The 20,957-nt window shown below is 39.1% G+C and overlaps 1 protein-coding gene across 1 annotated transcript; it reads left to right on the forward strand.

Moving 5' to 3' along the window:
- Positions 1 to 697: 697 nt before the first annotated feature.
- LOC139653281 (F-box only protein 38-like) lies at positions 698 to 19,437 on the forward strand (the record flags this gene model as incomplete). The annotated part of the gene is made up of 9 exons (XM_071530270.1): positions 698 to 779; positions 5,425 to 5,664; positions 6,338 to 6,471; positions 9,158 to 9,321; positions 11,228 to 11,393; positions 13,444 to 13,719; positions 15,168 to 15,261; positions 17,193 to 17,323; positions 19,267 to 19,437. Coding segments are annotated over exons 2-9 (1,270 nt in total), but the record flags the coding sequence as incomplete, so codon positions are not given.
- Positions 19,438 to 20,957: the final 1,520 nt, after the last annotated feature.

Consider the following 20,957-nt stretch of genomic DNA (forward strand, 5'->3'; position numbering starts at 1 on the left):
TATAAATATATAGATATATATGAATGTTTTTCATTCTATATTATCTCTACTATTATTATAGGCTATGTTTTTTTTTTATATGCGTATGTGTATGTATGTATATGTGCGTGTACATGTTTGTATGGTTGTGCATATATGTATGTTATTATTATTATTATTATTATTAATAATAATAATAATGTTATAATTGTAATTATGGTTATTATAATTTATCTTTATTGTTTTTTATTATTATTATTTCGTTATTTTATTGTATTATTATTATATATATATATATATATGTTTTTTCCCCCCTCTGATTCATGTCAATGTCAAGATACCTGCATCCCTCACATTCGGAAAAAAAAAAAAAAAAACTTGGTCACAAAAAAAAAAAAGACTAATTGAAAGAATCTAGATCAATCCCATTTGTCTTCAGTTGGTGGCGGTAATGCTACGCATTTGGCTGCAATCCCCAATAAAATAGTGGAAGAAGAAGAAGAAGAAGAAGAATTCAGGAAGTCTGAGAAATAAGGGTCCGTCACCAAACCCCGAGTTCCCAAGTTGTAGCTGGAGTGAACTGTATTTCTAGTAGGGAAGTCGTATCTACCGTTTTCCCGTGAAACATGCACGCTGCATTCGTTGCGACTATTGGTAAGTTCGGAAGTTTCTGTTTTTCGAGCATCAGTGGAACGCAGCCCGGCTCTGTGTTGAGCATGTCTGTTTGACACCGGACTGCTGCTAAACAGCAGCATTCACATTTCTTTGTTTAACGGAGCCGTTTTGGTAGAAAGAGACCGGTAGGTTAGCACATTTATACAAGAAACAACATGTCTGATGTCTCGTCACTAAAATGTTTTAACTTTGTCTGCATGCTGTAATTGGTATGGTTCGGGTTGAAGAGGAGGCTAACGACATTTAGCGTAGTGTCTGTATGTAACGTAAGCTAGCTAGCTATGTGAAAGACAATAGTGAACTTTTTGACAAGGTTGTAACATTTACTGAATGTGGCAGGACAGGAATGAACCAGGCATCTTAACCTCTCACCCACTAAATTGTAACTTGCTTGAAAACCATATGATTGCTAGCTCGAGAGAAATGCTAGTCAGTTAGCTAGCTAACGAATCACCGTTAAATATCGTTAGCTACGCTGCTTAGCTGGAGATCGCAATTTGCTTGGATATTTATGTTCATGTGTGTTTGCTCTTTGCTATGCCTTTGCTTACTAACTTGGTTTGTTATAATCTTGGCCATTTATGTTCTTCTGTGGATTCATCTCGCAAGCGTTAACCTTCTGTCTTGCATCGCTGTAAAGTAATGCTACTTGCAGTAAAGCCAGTAAACTTTAAGTAGTAATGGGCAGATCAGGGTGTTTGGAAGCTCTTCGTGCTTGACATGCTGCGTAGACAAAGAGCAAGCTTGCTAACGTGTGCTACATGGTAAGATGTCTGTGTCAATAGACGCACGGAGAGGTCAGACGACAAGCTTGTTGTATAACGTTAGGCCTGAACAGCCTCAGAATGTGTCTGTAATTACTGACATAGCTTGAGTTCCGACAGCATGTCACGGGAGATGTCAGACCACGCGTACCGTGCTCTCTGATACACTCCTTCCTCCTTGGGTATACAGAAAACGGACACAGGGTTTGGGCCAAGATGATTTTGCAGGTGTCAGTTGCACCTTTCAAGGGTCAGTGCCATTTCTGAATATGTTGCCTAGTGAATTATACTGTATACTGTACATATTATGGATTTCTTAATAATTGAATGGTAGTACAGCTCGCCATCTTCAAAGTAATGAAATAATATGCCTGTATTGAAATATTCAGCAGTTTGAGAAATATTTGACAGTTCAGTTCTTATATTTAAAGCAGGGCCACATGCATAGTTGCTAACCCTAGATACTAAGGGCCCATGGGTGGTCTGAGTGTTATAAACTTGTCTTAAGGCTTGGATATGCTTCGTCAGAACAGCTTCTGAGAACCGCCTGAAACAAACTTGTGAAAGCTCTGAACCTTCTTGCTTTTTCAGAACATTAGGATATGTAGGAGGTGCTGCAGGCTGTCCGTCAAACAAGGGGGCGGGGTAGTAAAGAGGAACTAGTCATTATTTGTGGCGCACCACTAGGGCTGGGCGATATGGCAAAAATCTTTATCACGATATAACATTTTTTTATCAGTCAATATTGATATATATCATGATATAAACAAAGTCATTTATGTCAGGCTTAAAAATAAAATTTTGAATGAAAGCTGAAGATACCAATGTTATTTCAGGGGGGGTTCCCCGGCTATTTAGCCATCTACTCACCTCTGTCTGGCCGGCTACTTTTATAACTGAATGTCACTAAACGTACACACTATTAGAATTTGGTAATGACAACAGAATTTATGAATGAGAGTGACTGTGCATGTCTGGTACACACTGGAGCAGACTGAAGTAAAATGACTAGACTGTGTCTGTACGGGTAACAGCAGTCACTCCACTCCTCCGATCTCGCGATGGCTGGAAATAATCTCTGTAACCATAGTAACGTTTACTTCAGACCAATATGGCGGCTACCACTGCCTGTATTTTCAGTTTATTTGACACCAGTAACACCAGTAACCAGAGGCGTCAGTTTATCCATAAGATCTTAATAAACCGCCACTGACAGCGGCGTCACATTCTCTATTTCCATCACAGGAACTTGATACTCTTAACTGCAACATTTGGGCCGGGACCGCAGAGCTGGAACAACTGCAATGTTGAGGAAACAGACTGGATATAAAATTTGAGAATGTCCCACACTTACCTCCGTCTCTTTCAAATTATGCATGATAATGTTACATAACATAACGAGTGTCGTGTCCACGTAACAACCAGTTGTCCAGTCCCGTTCTGGTTCACACTACTCGGACTAACCCGAAACCGCTGTCAAATTGGGTAGTCAGTACCTGAATTTTTCAGGTAGTGAGTTTGGTTATAGAATGCGGTTGTCACTCTCCTTAATAACCAAACTGTGTGTGAAAATGCAAGGGGAGTTGTGAGTTTTATAGAGGTTTCAAAATAATAGCTATCTCTGCTGAACCTCGGATCGTGCAGCAAACGGTTGCCATGGTAACGACGGACTCAACTGAAGCGTTACAGCTGAAACTGCTGTATAACGCTAACTACAAGGCCTTAGCTGAGGAGATCATTTTAGGGGCTTCATGTAACGCTCCTAAAGAAATTCCTGGCCTTTGATGTTACCACCCAAGTTTAACCAATCCTGACAAGTCCCACTTGCACACTGACTCATTTTGCCAATGTTCAAAATATAAATGGGAGAAGTATAGGGAGGAACAGGGACTTCTGTTTTAGGAGGGTGTGTTAAAGCCAGTATGCGTCTTATGACCATGTAAAATTGGGGGCATTTCCTCATTATTTAAACCGATTTATGTTTCTAACATTATTGGATCTCAGTTCTGTGAGTACAGTAGTAGGAGAGAGATCCAGTCTTGCTCTGAGAAGACTAAAATATGCACTTTGGTATTATATTTATTACTATTTGTAGTAATATTTTTGTTTTAGACTACTTATTTACTACGATTTAAAAATTGCACTGGACTCAAGAAAGTACATTAAACATTCACAATTAAAAAAAATTATCAGTTTATTTTTCAGTTGAGCATTGGTCCTTTAATAAAAAATTGTATTCATGTTATTTTAATTGTCATGCTTTCATAAACATATTTAAGGTTTGTTTATTAATTTGGTAAAAATGGCATCATCGGAAAAATGTCTCTTGCCACCGCAAACATCCCTTAGCTGGCTACTTGTCCCATCTGGCTGGCTACTCAAAAATTTGGGGAACCCCCTGTATTTGGAGGCTTTTTTTATTTTCAATCAGAAGAGAACATGAAAATGAGGTCTACTGTTTAGTGCCTGCCAAAAAACAAATGCAAGGTTGTCATTTCCGGTCAGCATATATCCTTTGTGCAAAATACAGCATTTACATAATCATTAGGATATTGAATGCCTGAAATCTAAAATCTGCCAACTCGCATGATTTCCTTCTGAGCCGACGCTTGAACGGTAAAGTTTAAACTCATGTCTTGATTTGCCTTCCCTCCACCGCTCTAGCCTTGCTAACTTTAGCTACAAAACTGTAGGATGCCGGCTCTTGGTCCCGCCCCTGCTTCATCCTCATTGGTTGGTAGAACTCTGAAGTGACATTGATGAGCGGTGTGCTTCAGACAAAGTTGAGAGAACAGGTCCAGCACTCAGGGCGCTAAAATGAGGTGAGGTACCTGTTTTGGGTCATAAGTAAGGCTGGGCAATATATTGATATTATATCGATATCGTGATATGAGACTAGATATCGTCTTAAATTTTGGATATCGTAATATCGTGATACGGCATAAGTGTCTTCTCCTGGTTTTAAAGGCTGCATTACAGTAAAGTGATGTCATTTTCTGAACTTACCAGACTGTTCTAGCTGTTCTATTATTTGCCTTTACCCACTTAGTCATTATATCCACATTACTATGTACTATATCAAAAATCTCATTGTGTAAATATTTTGTGAAAGCACCAATAGTCATCCCTACAATATTGTCGCAATATCGATATCAAGGTATTTGGTTAAAAATATTGTGATATTTGATTTTGTCCATATCGCCCAGCCCTACTTACAACTGAACATTTAGCCCACTTCGTAGAAAATACCGAGATATATATCGTGTATTCAGCCTAAAGATACCGAGATATGATTTTTGGTCCATATCGCCCAGCCCTAGTCATAAGCAGTGAAAGTGCAACGTTTCCGTAGGGAATAATGAAGCTTCTTTCACAGGTCTTTGGTGTCACCTAACTTTGTTCCAAGGCTTTCTCTCATGGTGTGGAGTTGCTTAATAGGGCTGAACAAGTAATCGAAATTTTATCGAAATCGCAATATGCCCTACTGCAATTTTCAAATCGCAGGAGGTGCAATATTTGTTAAAGGTGAAGTGTGTCAAAATAGCATTTTAAATGAAATATTGTGGTGCTGCAGAGATGTCCTGGCCTACACATCATATTCTACAGACTTAAGAAAACATCTTTGTTTGGTACAGATCCCCGCAAAAATCACACCATAATCATTTTAATATGTTTTTCAATGAAAATGAGAATAATCATGTAAAAATGATCATTCCCTCTAATATCGCAAATCATATCGCAATTGCAATATCAGTCAAAATAATCGCAATTTGATATTTTTTCAAAATCGTTCAGCCCTACTTCACACCTACTTGGACACTGTAGGCAAATACCGGAAATACGTAACAGAAGTACGCACTTGGCTAAAACCGCAAGTGTGGGTAATGGGACAGGCCCAGACTGTATGGTGTCACCCTGCTGTCTTTTTTTTCATCCGTCTCTGTTTTGTCTTACCTTGACTCTTTCTCTGCGTTCCCCTCTCCCAACCCTCTGTCTCCCTCTTCAGTGTTGTGCTCAGAATTAAGGTTCATGTCTGAGTAATCGAGGCCCCGCGCCGCAGGAGGAGGGAGGAAGTGTGTGTGTGTGTAACCTTGACCCTTGACGTGGAAGCGATGGGTCCGAGGAGGAAGGCCACTAAACTCCAGCCTGTAGGGGGCAGCAGTGGGGGGGAGCTGGTCCTGAGACACAATGAACCCAAAGACTACATCAACGAACTTTCGCATGAAGTCCTCTGTCACATATTCAGGTAGTCTGCCCTCCGGCTCCTCACACATCTTCAGCTATTCAGAACCACCATGCTTTATTCTATTCTATATTTGATACTATATTCTATAATCTATTTTTTAGGAATGTGACCTAAATGCCACTTGTATTTGAATGCTCAAATCAGAATTTGTCAGCGTAGGGCTGAACAATTAATCAAAATTTTATCGAAATCGCAATATGGCCTACTGTAATTTTCAAATCGCAGGAGGCGCAATATTTGTTAAAGGTGAAATGTGTCAAAATACCATTTTAAATGAAGTATTGTGGTGCTGCAGAGATGTCCTGGCCTACACATCATATTCTACAGACTTAAGAAAACATCTTTGTTTGGTACAGATCCCTGCAAAAATCACACCATAATCACTTTAATATGTTTTTCAATGAAAATGAGAATAATCATGTAAACATTATCATTCCCTCTAATATCGCAAATCATATCGCAATTGCAATATCAATCAAAATAATCACAATTTGATATTTTTTCACAATTGTTCAGCCCTAGTTGCCAAATAACCTTACATCATTCACCTGAGACAATTGTCATAATTTTGGCCAACAACAAGACAGGAAGGAAAGAAAGCCGCCAAATAGGCTGTGTTAAAAACTGATGTTGAAAACTAAATGACTTTTATAGTGTGTGTGTGTGTGTGTAGATACCTGCCCATGAAGGACATCATGTGTATGGAGTGTCTATCCAGAAAACTTCGAGAGGCTGTCACTCTGTACTTGCGAGTGGTCAAAGTGGTGGATCTATGTGCCAGTCGCTGGTGGGAGTATATGCCTGCAGGTAAGGGCTATCACTACAAAAACATAGAGCATCTTTAAACATGAGGTTTTCACTTATAGAGCATTCAATCTGTGTAAAAATATATATTACAGACATCTCCATGTTGTCTAGATAAAGTATGCAAATAATCAGAATTTCATCTTGAAAACGGGATTTTTGACAATAGTTTTAAATCTTTGTATGGATGGACAGTTGTTATCATGCACCCTGGCGGTTGCCTTAGTCATGATGTGAAGCCACCTTCACCACTTCTCAGATAGCTCAACAAGTTCATCACTTGCCATTGGTGAGTGAGTTTGAGTTCTGGGTGATGCTGAGTAAACATGCTGATGCCTAATAAGACATTTTGCTGTGTGACAAAGATTCATATATTTTCAAAGATATTTCACAGATTTAATGATAATCTTCATCTTATTACTGCTTTCTCCAAAGGCTTCTTTTTCTTTTGTTTTTCTTTTTCCTCTTAAGCTATATCTAGCTGGCCCCGTCATGACTGCTTGCAGTTAGTGGTTTTAGTTCATATTTTATTTTGCACCCCTGTATTTCTGAATGATACTTAATGAGGAAACGTATTCACACTTTATGTGAGGCAGACGACAACAATCTCTCTCATAATGTTATTGCACATATTAGGGCTGAACAATTAATCGAAATATTATCTAAATTGCAATATGGCCAAGTGCAATATAGGTACAGTTGAGGCCATATATTTAAATACACCTAGGCTAAAGACATTCAAACTCAATTTTTCACAACTCCACATATTTCATGTTACCATACATTTCTTGTGTAAAGTCAATAGGGTGTCTACTTTATTTCCATAAGAGATCATTTCAAAATAATAGCCAAGAAAGATATTTATTTCAGCTTTTATATACTAGAACAGATTTTCAGTGGGTCAAAAGTTTAAATACACCAAGTTGACTGTCTCTTTAAACTGTATGGAAGATTCCAGAAATTGATGGAATTACTTTTGGAAGCTTCTGATATGCCAATTGTCATAATTAGGAGCTAATTGGGAATGCACCTGTGTTTTAATGGGGAGTGCACCTTTATTTAAGGGCCTACCCTCAGAGTCAGTGCCTCTTTGCACTTGATACCATGGGAAAATCCAAGCAACTTAGCCAAGACCTCAGAAAAAGAATTGTGGCCCTCCACAAGTCTGGTTCCTCCTTAGGAGCAATTTCCAAGCGACTGAAGGTCCCACGAGTGTCTGTGCAAAAACATTGTACGCAGGTATAAAAATCTGGGAACCACACAGACACTGAATCGTTCAGGAAGAAGGAGAAAATTATCCCCTAGGGCTGAACGAACCTTGGCCCGAAAGGTTCAACTGAACCCCAAGACAACAACAAAGGAGCTGGTGAAGGAGTTGGAGGCACAGGGTACCAATGTGTCTAAATCCACTATTAAGAGAGCCCTACATCGCCAAGGCCTGAAAGGCTGTCGTGCACGGAGGAAGCCCCTACTCCAAGACCGGCATAAAAAAGCGAGAATGAAGTTTGCAGATGATCACCAGGACAAAGACATAGCCTTTTGGAAGAGGGTTCTCTGGTCAGATGAGACAAAAATTTAACTGTTTGGCCACAATGATCAGCGCTATGTGTGGAGGAAAAAGGGTGAGGCTTTCCATCCAAATAATACCATCCCAACTGTGAAGCACGGGGGTGGCAGCATTATGTTGTGGGGTTGTTTTCCTAGAAATGAGACTGGTGCACTCCAGAAAATAGATGGCATCATGAGGAAGGAGGATTATCTGCAAATACTGAAGCAACATCTCAAGACATCAGCTAAAAATTTGAAGCTTGGTCGTAATTGGGTCTTCCAGCAAGACAACGATCCTAAGCATACTGCCAAAGTTGTGACAAAATGGATCACAGACAGCAAAGTAAAAGTATTGGAGTGGCCATCACAAAGCCCTGACCTGAATCCAATCGAGAATTTGTGGACTGAACTGAAAAGGCGTGTCCGAGTAAGGAGGCCCACAAACCTGACCGAGTTACACCAATTCTGTCAGGAGGAATGGGCCAAAATCCCAGCAAAGTATTGTGAGAAGCTTGTGGAAGGCTACCCTAAGCGTCTGATTCAAGTGAAACAATTAAAAGGCAACATCACCAAATACTAACAGAGTGTATTTAAACTTTTGACCCACTGAAAATCTGTTCTAGTATATAAAAGCTGAAATAAATATATTTCTTGGCTATTATTTTGAAATGATCTCTTATGGAAATCAAGTAGACACCCTATTGACTTTACACAAGAAATGTATGGTAACATGAAATATGTGGAGTTGTGAAAAATTGAGTTTGAATGTCTTTAGCCTAGGTGTATTTAAATATATGGCCTCAACTGTAAAATGTGTGACAAAACACCATTATAAATGAAGTACTGTAGTGCTGCAGAGATGCCCTGGCCTACAAATCTTGTTCTCCAGATGTAAAAAAAAAAACATGTTTCTTTGGTACAGACCCCAACAAATGTCACATCATCATGATTTTAATAGTTTTTTCAGTGAAAATGAAAATTGTGATGCAAAAATGATCATTCACACTAATCGTGAATCATATCACAATCGTAATATCTGTCAAAATAATTGCAATATGATTTTTTTTTTTTACCATATCGTGCAGCCCTAGCACATATCAAGCTGAAGGTTAACCACGTGTAACTGTGTTGTCTGGTCTAGGTTTCACAGACAGCAGCTTCCTGCTGCTCCTGAAGAAGATGCCAGATCTGGAGCAGCTGTACGGTCTCCACCCTCGATACCTGGAGAGGAGACGAGTCAGAGGCTACGAGGCTTTCAGTATACCGGGGGTACTGGAGGCGCTACAAGCCTGTCCCAATCTGCTGGTCAGTGTATAATGTTTGTGTGTGATAGGATATAGTGAATGAGGCCCTACAGCAAGGATTTCACTGAATACTGTCCCTCCTTTCTGGTTGAGGATGTGTTAATCAGTGAAATCCCCTGCTGTAGTTTATGATTGGAACGAGAACCTGCATAGTCTCTGCATTCCATGGTGCATGTTTGCCCATCCCTGCCCTACAGGCTAGCTATAACCTACTGGTCAGTGACAGTAGCTGCGTTTACATGGAGCCTTTTAATTAGAATAGCAGCCCAATCAGAATAAAAATGCCTCATCTAAACGCCTCAATCAGAATAAACTGGCAGATCCGAATGAAATTTCATTCCGTTTGAGAGGGCTGGTTTAACCCTTTCATAATCCGGTCGATGGATAAAATTTTGTCATGTAAACACTCATTCCGATCACTTTCTTCATCTCGCCTCTTTCTGCACATGCTCGCACATTTAACGTAAGTAACGTCAATTACGTTACCCTTTTTTTCCGGGAGGATTAGAATGGATGAGCTTGTTATGAACCCCGGGGCGCTCGAGCTTGATGTAGGCGGTGCAGCCCGTTTTTATATCAAAATATTCTATATATATATTCTATATATATATTCTGATTACATACTGTGGAGCATGTAAACGCACATCTTAATGCGATCGTTATATTTAGCGCTCATGTAAACACTTGCGTGCCAATCTTCCTTCAGAATTATTTCATTCAGGATGAAAAAAAATGTCTCATGTAACTGCAGCTACTGAGTCTTTGCTCAAATGTGTACTGAAAGGCTGCAGGTCTTCCCTGAGTTACTTGTTGTATCAGTTGTATCAGGCTTAGTATCCATGCAGGGTGAATTCCCTTCTTAACCCAGTTATTCAACTAACCTGATTTGAGGTTGACACATATAAATGTCATAATTGGGTTAGAGTAACTGGGATAAATTCATGTTTTGATTGACAGTCAGTCAAACTCTGATGTCAACAAAAAACAACAACAAACTCTGATGTCAACAAAAAACAGCAACAAACAAACAACAACATAGTGATTCTTCTCTGCTCAGGTTAATTTCTTTATGCAGATGAAATCTTGGCCTCATCGAGCCTGCCACTTTCATCCATTCTAATTGTCCCGATCATCAAAGACAGAGTTACCACTTGCTGGGAATAACTTGTACACTTCTCTCTCTCCTGGAGTCATATGCAAATGGCATGAGGTGATTAAAATTTGATGTGTCTTGCTATCCCACTGAGCAAAAGACGTGATTTCAACGTCGCATCTATGCTTTAGCTCTCATATAGCCCAGGATCATTACGGCTATGTATAGACCTATTTTAGATCAAGCAGTAAATCTGTAAATACCAAAAATATGCACCAGAGAAGTCCTGTAGACTAGCCTACAAGATAATTATCGGAGCACAAGAAGTAATTTCAACATTGCGTTGCTCTCATATAGTCCAGGATAATATTGTCTATGTATAGACATCTAATAAACTTTCACTTTTCAACCCCATTTAAACTTAATTTAGCCTAGACAGCTATGGCCATTTAGACGTATTTTAAACGTCTAATCAACGTAAAATTGCTCAGTGGGATGTTCAAACCTAACTTTATTGCCATGTGGTAAGTTACTTCATGATGAATTTCAAACTTGACTTCAAACTTGATTGATATAAATGAGTGAGCCGGCTTTAAATTAAAACTTTGCTCCTGTCTCTTGATTGAGTGTTTCACACAGCACCTGATCCTATATACACAATGGCATTGAAAACCGGTAGGATAATCTATTTCTGTGAAAAATATATATTAATTATTTTGGTCCTAAAATTATTTTTGTCAGGTAAATTCTTTTAATATCGCAGCCCTTGGTTAAACGTTTTTGGACACTGCCTAAACCCTTTTGTTATTTTTAGGGTGTGGAGACCTCCCATCTGGAACTGGTGGAGGCCATATGGAACTACATGCCCCAGGTCCATATACTGGGAAAGTTCCGCAACCGCAATGGGGCATTTCCCATTCCTGCTGAGAACAAACTGACCATCCCCATAACTGCAAAGATACAGACCCTGCACCTAGTTGGTGAGTAGAACGAGTAGAACACAGTAGAGACAGAACAAACTGACCATCCCCGTCAGATTACAGTAGAAATGCAACGGAATGCAGCAGAATTATGTGAAACTGAGTGTTCAAGCACCTATAGAAGGAACTAGAAGGGCACTCCGAGAGCGCAGACCTCCGCCAAGGTTCGTGCTATTATTGCTTGTTCGTGAGTCGGATCCGGATCCGCTCCAAAATTTAATGGGTTCTTCCTTGGCCCATGCTACATCCTTCCACGAAGTTTCATGAAAATCGGGCCAGTAGTTTTTCCGTAATCCTAGTGATCCCAGTGTCCACCAAATTTCAGCCAAATCCATTTGTAACTTTTTGAGATGTATTGCTAACAAACAGACAGACAGAGGTGAAATATAACCTCCTTCCAACTTGGTTGGAGTTAATCAATGTATGTGTAGTCTGCATGGTATTTAGCCAAGCAAATAATGCTTCAATGGGACACCTGAATGGGTGTCTGTGACATTTAGTCAAGCAGTCAAGCAAAACAATGTATCTTTAAATAAAATAATAGGTCTTGTAACTTGACTAAATCTGGCTAAATCTACACAGGTGCCTGCTAATATAGGACAACATGGTTTTGTCCACAGAACTTGAATGGATAGAACCGCTGTTTGCTATGGTAATTTGTCTGGTACACCATAAAATGGTCACTATGACATTTTAAGGGTTAGTTGCTATTGTGGCAACACAAGTCCGGGCATTCAGGCCGTAAAGTGTGTCACACTTGCTTGAGAAGTGTGCATGTTGTGTCTGTTGCACGAGTGCTTAGCAAATTGTCAAAACTCAATGGAAAACTGAAGTTAGCGAAGAGGTTAACGTAGCATTATCAAAGATTGTGCTTCTCTTGCTAGCTCTTCTCATCAAAATCAGCATATTAGCAAACCCAGCTAGTAAGGGTCATCAGTATAGCACCTTAAATGTTATAAACTAACATAGCTTAGCCTACCTTTAGTGGAGAAGAAAAGTTAGCATTCGCTAACTTCAAACAGCTAATGGACATCAGCTGAAACGGATTAACTCAACTATATCCACTTCCATTAACTGCACAGATGTCAAAACATTTTGCTGCCTTCAAATGGAACTCATGAGCTCGTGGTTACGACATGGGAAGTCGTGTACATGATATGCTTGGCGTTCAAGTGGTTAAGTCATGAGCACCACTGCTGGGCAACGCTGCTAGTGTTACTGTCGCCGTCTAGAAGCCACCAAGGCTAACAATTTAGCTAGCTAGCAAGCGGGTAACGTAATGCAGGAAATGCAAAGGCATAATGACATATTATAAAATTACTTAGAAAAACTCTATACAACTAAAATTACAATATATTAACTTACCATCCACTGAAAAATTTACTTCCATGGCCTCCGCCATTTCTGAAAACGTCAACACACGCGTCACAACTCGTGAACTCTGAGCTTTCAGAAAATGTCCACTTCCGAAGCCATGAATACCACAGGAGGTTCATATGGAACCTCTGCTTGTGAACACGGTAAACACGACCCCATTTGAAGGCACCATTTGACCTTGTGACCTACTTAAAAAGACAGCAGCAGCTTGTAAAAGATCATCACCTAGTGGTGGCATGAGTGACAACTTTATTCAGCTGCAGTGCCACTTTTCCACTGCTTCTGTCCTTGCTGCGAAATGTCCCGCCTCAGCATCTTGCCGTAAGTCGGTTCATACAGAAACTAGCCCAATGGTATGCATAAAAATGGCAAAGAAAGCAGTTACTTTTTGTGTCCTCTCTCTTCCCCAGATCTTCTCCAGTGTAAACACATCTCACACATGGAAGCTGAACTTCAAAATAAAAGCCTTGTGCAGCTGTAATATCACTAGATAATAAATACAGATTGATTAGCCGACAGTATGCAGATATTTAGGCTATTATTTTAGCCTAGTCAGTTTTTAAAGGAATAGTTCACCCTAACTGTCCCAGAAATACCTTGTTGGCTCTTACTGTGTCACCGCTACCTGAAATAGGTATGATTAGCTATTTCACATAGCCTTTGTTTCTCATAGGTGTGAATGTCCCAGAGATTCCCTGTGTGTCCATGCTGCGTCACCTCTACCTAAAGTGGGTTCGTCTCACCAAACCACAGCCATTTAAGGACTTCCTTTGCGTGAGCCTGAGAACCTTTGTGATGCGTAACTGCGCTGGACCAACCAACTCCCTCAAATATGTTCCCCTGGTAACGGGTTTGGCATCGGCCCGTAACCTGGAACAACTGGAACTAGTCAGGGTTCCCTTCCTGGGAGGGCTCATCCAACATGTGGTGGAGGACAGCTGGAGATCAGGTGAGCAGTGTATATGTCTGGATGGCATTGGTATTACTAGAAGAGGTCCGGTAATGTGTATTTGGAGTGATTCCATGATTTCAGTCACATGTGGATCAGCGTTATTTGTGATTATTACAGAGTGCGCATCCACGCAGGAATAATAGTTACCAGGCAAATGACCTACTATTTTTCAGTGAACTCCCATGTCCTCTGTCAATTCTACTATCATCTGGATTGATGGTACATCATTCATAGATCAAAAATACGTTGTGTGGTAGATGTATCCTAGAGTCTGATGGGAATGATACACCCCTTCAGTAATTTATTGGAGTTATTTTTATGTATTTTATTTAATACAATAATACATTAATGCTATTGAGATTGTTTGTTAAAATTACTGATGTGCAATGCACTTAATTGCATGACCAATGTACTAATCCAAGAGGTGCTATGTACTTCAAGTCTTCAGTTGGTTTTGCTAGCCTCCTTACAGTCAAGAATTAGCAAAGGTTAGCTAAGAGACGTGATTAGCGAATGGATACTGATAGCAAATTTTGTGACAGGCGGCAAAACTTAAGGTGATGTTGAACTTTGGTAGTACCTTGGGTTGTGTAGCTTCCTGGCCATAATATAGGCCATGTAATTCTCCAACCACCTGTTCCGGAGCAACAGATAAAAGAGAATCACCGATTTTGGGGTTATATCATGGCCAGGAAGCTACACAACCCAAGGTACTACCAAAGTTCATTAGACCTTCTTGGCTAAATCCGATATTTCCCCGCTTAATCTTTCAGATGAGTTTATTGAGGTATGTACCAAGGAAGAGAAAGGCAGGAGACTAGGAGGAGAGGTTGGCGAAGAGCTATTAGACTCAGGTTGAGTAAAGTTAGATCTACCTGCTAAAGGTGATTTATATTATACTTCCTCAGTCTGGGGAGCTACATTATGTCAGGATCAATCTCTGAACCCATCGTCTATCGGTCTGACGACGATTAGACTCTGGGGGCGACGGCCAATATTTCGGGGTTTCCGGTGTAGCCAGCGGACATCCGTGCCAAGACTCCCTCTTTCGTGCGCCGGTCATTGTTTACAGTCCGATTAGCAACTTGAGACACGAGAACGGAGTTGGAGTTGAGAGACGATGTCTCATATGCAGATATCTGTTTATAGAGATTAGCCGAAATGTCGTCTGGACCTAAAAAACTTGTGAAACAATCCAGTCGTAGACGTAGATTTCCGGGCCGTTTTATCCGGGTGAAACTACTTTAAAGTTGATTTTTTTGGGGGCTAATAAATTACGTGATATTGGATCGGTGCATAGACTCGTGTACTCGCCGATACCCGATCCAGCATTTTAGGCTGTATCGGAGGCATTTCCGATACTGGTATCGGAACAACTCTAGGTACTATACACAAGCAGTAGAGCAGTATATTATTATTAATGATCTATGTTTCTGTTTCTCCAGGAGGGTTTCGGAACCTCCACACCATTGTGTTTGGAGCTTGTAAGAACGCTCTGGAAGTGGACCTGGGCTACCTCATCATCACCGCTGCTCGCAGGTCCTCAACCAACCACCAAGTCCTCAAAAGCTTTTCATTTTGCTTTAAATACATATATTAAGACACTGTTTTTCCTCAGGGAGTTTGTTTGGCATTTTGTGGGCTAGTGATGCACTCTCTGTTAAATCAGGCTTGCAAAGCAGCGTCTAGCAAAGTAAAAATGGCTTTAAAGGATCCCCATTAGCTGATGCCATGGCAATCAGATAATCTTCCTGGGGTCCTCACCTGACATACTGTACATAACAAATTACATGATAAACATTAAATTACATTAATATACACTAAATTACATCAATATACATTAATCTAAAAAAAAAAAAATGCAAAAAATACATTCATATACAATTCAAAGCCAGTCAACACTGAAACGTACATTTAGGTGGAATACTAATTAAAAATCAATATATAGATAATATAAAAAAAAAAAAAAAAAAAAAAAAAAAAATGAGAATAAGACAACCCATATGAAGCGGAACACGAATATTGAAAACTGGTACAGATTATACCTCCTACTATTCAGTCTGTCATCTGCATGCCAATAAATGCCTCTTCATAATCTTTTTGAAGGATGATTTATTTTTTATTAGGCAGATATTAGTTCACCCAATATGAGGTTTTCAAGGCTGTTACGATACTGGTTTTGGATTGAAGCTGCTGATAGCCAATATTTTGTGCCGATATTCAATACAATTTACATTTGATTATTTTGATGCCAAAAAAAAAAGACCGCTAGTCAGAGTGTCTCACAGAACTGTATTAATGATGGAAAAGCCTCTGAACAGCATTTAGACCATCACTAAAACTCTCCATTGAAACTCAGGATGACTTTTCTCCTTTTAATACTAATACTCCTGCTGATAGCCAGTGTTTTGAAGCTGCTGATAGCCAATATTTGAAGCTGCTGATAGCCAATATTTTGTGCCGATATTCAATACTATTTTGATTATTTTGATGCCAAAAGAAAAGACCACTAGTCAGTGTGTCTCACAGAATTCTATTCTAATAATGATGGAAAAACCTCTGAATAGCATTTAGACCATCACAGGACACTAAAACTCTCCATTGAAACCTAGGATGACTTTTCTCCTTTTAATACTACTACTGCTGCTACTACCACCACCATTTATGTATTGGCTACTGAATTCTACAATTAATATGCAATCAATCAAACTGCATCATAATCCATGATATCAGATGTGGACGACACTGACTGGACCAGATCCTATTTTTGATAAAGGACAGTATCAGCCGCAAATATTAGTCCCTAGCTCAGACACACACAGTTATTTCCATGTTCCTTCTGGGGCTGAACAATTAATCAAAATTTTATCGAAATCGCAATATGGCCTACTGCAATTTTCAAATCGCAGGAGGCGCAATATTTGTTAAAGGCGAAATGTGTGTCAAAATACCATTTTAAATTAAATATTGTCGTTCTGCAGAGATGTCCTGGCCTACACATCATATTCTACAGACTCTTTACAGAAAACATCTTTGTTTGGTACAGATCCCCGCAAAATTCATACCATAATGATTTTAATAACGTTTTGAAGATGAAAATGAGAATAATGATGTAAAAGTTATCATTCCCTCTAATATCGCAAATCATGTCGCAATTGCAATATCAGTCAAAATAATCACAATTAGATATTTTTTCAAAATCGTTCAGCCCTAGTTCCTTCTGTGCCTTGTCTCTAGGATTACTACACTTATCATGTCAGGGAGTAGGCACACCACTCAGCTTTTTTTTTGTATTTTCTATTTATTCAGACAGTTGGAAAGCAGACAGAAGGTTGTGGTGGGATTCAGTCCCACCTAGTTACACTTACTCTGTCTTATTGATTAATAGGGGCTTACTTGAATATTGAATTTAATTTTACTTAGTTGTAATTGGGAGTTTGAAAACCACTGCATGGTCATGTGTTTTTCAGGCTTCACGAGGTGCGTATTCAGCCATCGCTAACTAAAGATGGAGTTTTCTCGGCTCTCAAGATGGCTGAACTGGAGTTCCCTCAGTTTGAGACACTTCACTTGGGATATGTGGACGAGTTCCTGTTGCAGTGTAAGTTCTCCTTCAACTGATTCCTACTCTCTAAGCTCATCCCCAAATGAAATTACAAATGAAATGGTCCTTCCCAAAGAGGACATTTTTGGTTCAGTTTCAGGTTATATCTTATCAGCTAACCTTTCCGGTGATACACTGGGAGAGCTCATAAGCTCTGTTTCCGTCCAATTATCTTACAAATTTACATGTTAGAAACAACACATATGATATTCCAATGAAGCAACTAGAGCTGCAACGATTAATTGATTCATTGATTCATTGATTCATTGTCAACTATTAAATTAATCGCCAACTATTTTGATAAATCGGTCTGAGTAATTTTTTAAGAAAAATCAGTCAAAATTCTCTGATTCCAGCTTCTTAAATGTGAATATTTTCTGGTTTCTTTACTCCTCTATGACAGTAAACTGAATATCTTTGGGTTGTGGACAAAACAAGACATTTGAGGACGTCATCTTGGGCTTTGGGAAACACTGATCCACATTTTTCACCATTTTCTGACATTTTATAGACCTAACAACTAATCGATTAATCGAGAAAATAATCGACAGATTAATTGACAATGAAAATAATCGTTAGTTGCAGCCCTAGAAGCAACTAATGGTCATACAACCACAATGGAAACTTAAGTCCTGTTCAAATGAGATTAGCTGGACAATCTGTAATGTTAATGGTGAATTTGCACGGGATAAGAGATCTCTAATCGGTCTCCAAAATTGCAGAGATGGTAGTGTCTACTCAATATGTGTTGTCATGAAACCAAATGCACCATGTGACATATGGAACTTCAGCAGTTGACGTTGACATACTCGAAAAAAACAATAAAGCATGGCTGCAAGAGCAAAGAAAATTTTTTAACTGGGCCAGAGTTGAGACTTTTTGTCTGATCTCGACATAAGATTGCACATTATTGAAACAGCTCTGTAGGTATCTGTCTATAGAGGCCATTTGTTTTGTTTTGCAATCTAGTTGCCTATCTCTGAACCAACTTCTTAAGATTTTGTTCATGAGCACGCTATTATACAAACTGTTAGGCTATGCATTAAACTAAAAGCTCTCTTTCAGAGTTCAAATTGGCAGGATGTCGCCAGTGAGCCAGAAAGCTAATGGACATTAGAGTAGAGCACATCTGATTATCTGGATAGTGTGTCAGAGGTGTAATCAGTTTTTCCTGCTCTGTCAGAGCAGACCAACACTTCTTGTTGTCTTTCCCAATTTTGTTTTTTCCCAAACAAAAGGGCAATCCAGCACTCCAAATATAAAAATATAACCACAAGGAAGAAAATATTTTAAATATTTAAAAAGCCTTTATTGTAGTGGCTAAATCATTAAAAAAGCCAACATGTTGACTATTATATAGGTGAGGCCACACCTGTGTTGTCTGTGTTTAAAGCCCTGAAGAAGACCTACAGTGGTCGAAACATGTTGGCTTTTTAAATTTTTTAATGATTTAGCCACTACAATAAAGGCTTTTAAAATATTTTCTTCCTTGTGGTTATATTTTTATTTATTTAGAGTGCCTGGATTGTCCTTTTTGTTTGTAGCACTCTTTTTTTTCCCGTTTTCCAAGAGCACCCGATATATTTTTGATCCTAGTTTGACAATATAGAGCAACCAGTCATTTCCTTTCTCACTTATAATGTGGAGACATTTGTCAGTGTCACACTGACAGTACGTGACAAAAAAGTCCTGTTCTACATAAGTTTACATGAATTTTAACAACTCGCTTATATCCAAATTAAGTGGATATAAGTGACTGTGGCTGTAGTAGAATTTATGTTACTAGTGAAGAGTATATTGTAAAAGCAACCATTGTTTTCATCCAAGTGATTTTTTGAAAAGTGAAAGATTATATAAGGTTATTAATGTAACTGAAAAGGCTATTAATGTACCTGAAAAGGCTTAACGTCCAGCCTGTGTGTGTGTGTGTGTGTGTGTAGGTAAGATGAGTCACTCGGAGCTGGTGAAGTATGGTCTGGCTGACGTTATTGAGAACCCGGGCATCATCACCGATATTGGCATGAAGGCCGTGAACGAGGTGTTCACAAATATCAAATACCTGCTGATCTACAACTGTCCTCACCTGCATAACCCTCACCACTGGATCACAGGTAACCCACGCATTCCTTTGCTATCCCCTTAACACATGCACACACTGGTTCCATTTATGCATGGAGAATTTTATGGAGAATTCCCTTGTTAACCTGGCTTACTGAACTAACCCAGTTTTGGGTCGATGCATGCAAATGTCATAACTGGGTCAGAATAACGTGCATAAGCTCATACTCAAATCTCAAACCTGTTTAAGATGTCGGCTTACTCCTAGGGTTGTCGTGGTGGGCGGTGTTACTGGTGGCACCGGGAATACAGTTATTTTGTAATCCAAAAAATAAAAGCACATATTAGGGCTGGGCGATATGGTTGAAATCAATATCATGATAATCATAAGGATTTTTCTCGATATCAATATATATCACGATATGGTTCATGTATGCAAAATCACGTTAAATAATCAAATTAATGTTCATCTCATTGAACCAAATGGTAATGTTAGGTGTGATGTCAAACAAAACTGACATTTTCAAATAATATTCCTACCATACCTCATTTTATGAGAGTTTTTAAGTAAAATTTGCTTGTCATCATCAATTTAGACAGCAGAAATGTGTGTCACGATATTAAAATATCTTCATATCATTACGATATGATTCCACTGAAAGACGATAAACGATAATATTGAATTATCGCCCAGCCCTAGTACATATTCAGAGCTTCCATGTTCAAGTTAGGCAACTAAATCATAAATGCATATACTAACAACATACTGATTATTAGGATTGGGTACCGAAACTTGGTGCCACTATGGCACCAGTTATACAAAGTTTTCAATACTGATAACTACCGGTTCATACAAACTGCCAGTTATTTGTTAATATGTAACGTGAAAAGTAATTAAGGACAAATAGGTGTAGTTCATAAAAAAGTAGTTCCAATTAAAAAGTACTGTTCACAAATACCAGTTACTAACACATGCGAGTATGGAGCAAATTGATTGATGGAGAGCATGGTCACATTTTGCACTGATGAGGCCCTCTGCCCCTCCACAGTCACATTTTAAACACTGCGTCTGCACCGCTCACTGTTGCCACTGACTGCATTGAAAACCTTGCTGGACACTCACCCACAAGTGTATCCAAAACGGGAAAGTACGTCTGTCCGACCCATTTCTGTTTCATGCTCTCCGCTGTACTTCCCTGGTGCTCCCTCTGACCAAGGCTGCTGGTAACAGCTGCTTGGAACACATAATACCCGCTCACAGGACTGGTTAGTGCTGCAGGTTCCAAGAATCAACACTGATCTTGGAAAGATTGCTTTTAGATTTTTTGCACCATATATTTGGAATGAATTACAGTGTACTTTGCAGCCTGACACTCTGGTTCCAATGGGTCAATTTAGAAATCTAGTCAAAACCCTGATTGATTTTAGCTGTGACTGCTTTTAACTTGTTTTAATTGACTTATTATTGTATTATATTACTTTTATGATTTTATTTATTATTATTATTTTATTATTATTACTAATTATTAGTAATGCTATAATTTATGTTATTTTATCATTCGTTTGTAATAAT

The sequence above is a fragment of the Centroberyx affinis genome, unplaced genomic scaffold, assembly GCF_046629955.1.
Source record: "Centroberyx affinis isolate AG114_WGS23_722 - 3 ecotype Tasmania unplaced genomic scaffold, CSIRO-AGI_Caff_v1 ptg001908l_1, whole genome shotgun sequence".
Classification (NCBI taxonomy): Eukaryota; Metazoa; Chordata; class Actinopteri; order Beryciformes; family Berycidae; genus Centroberyx; species Centroberyx affinis.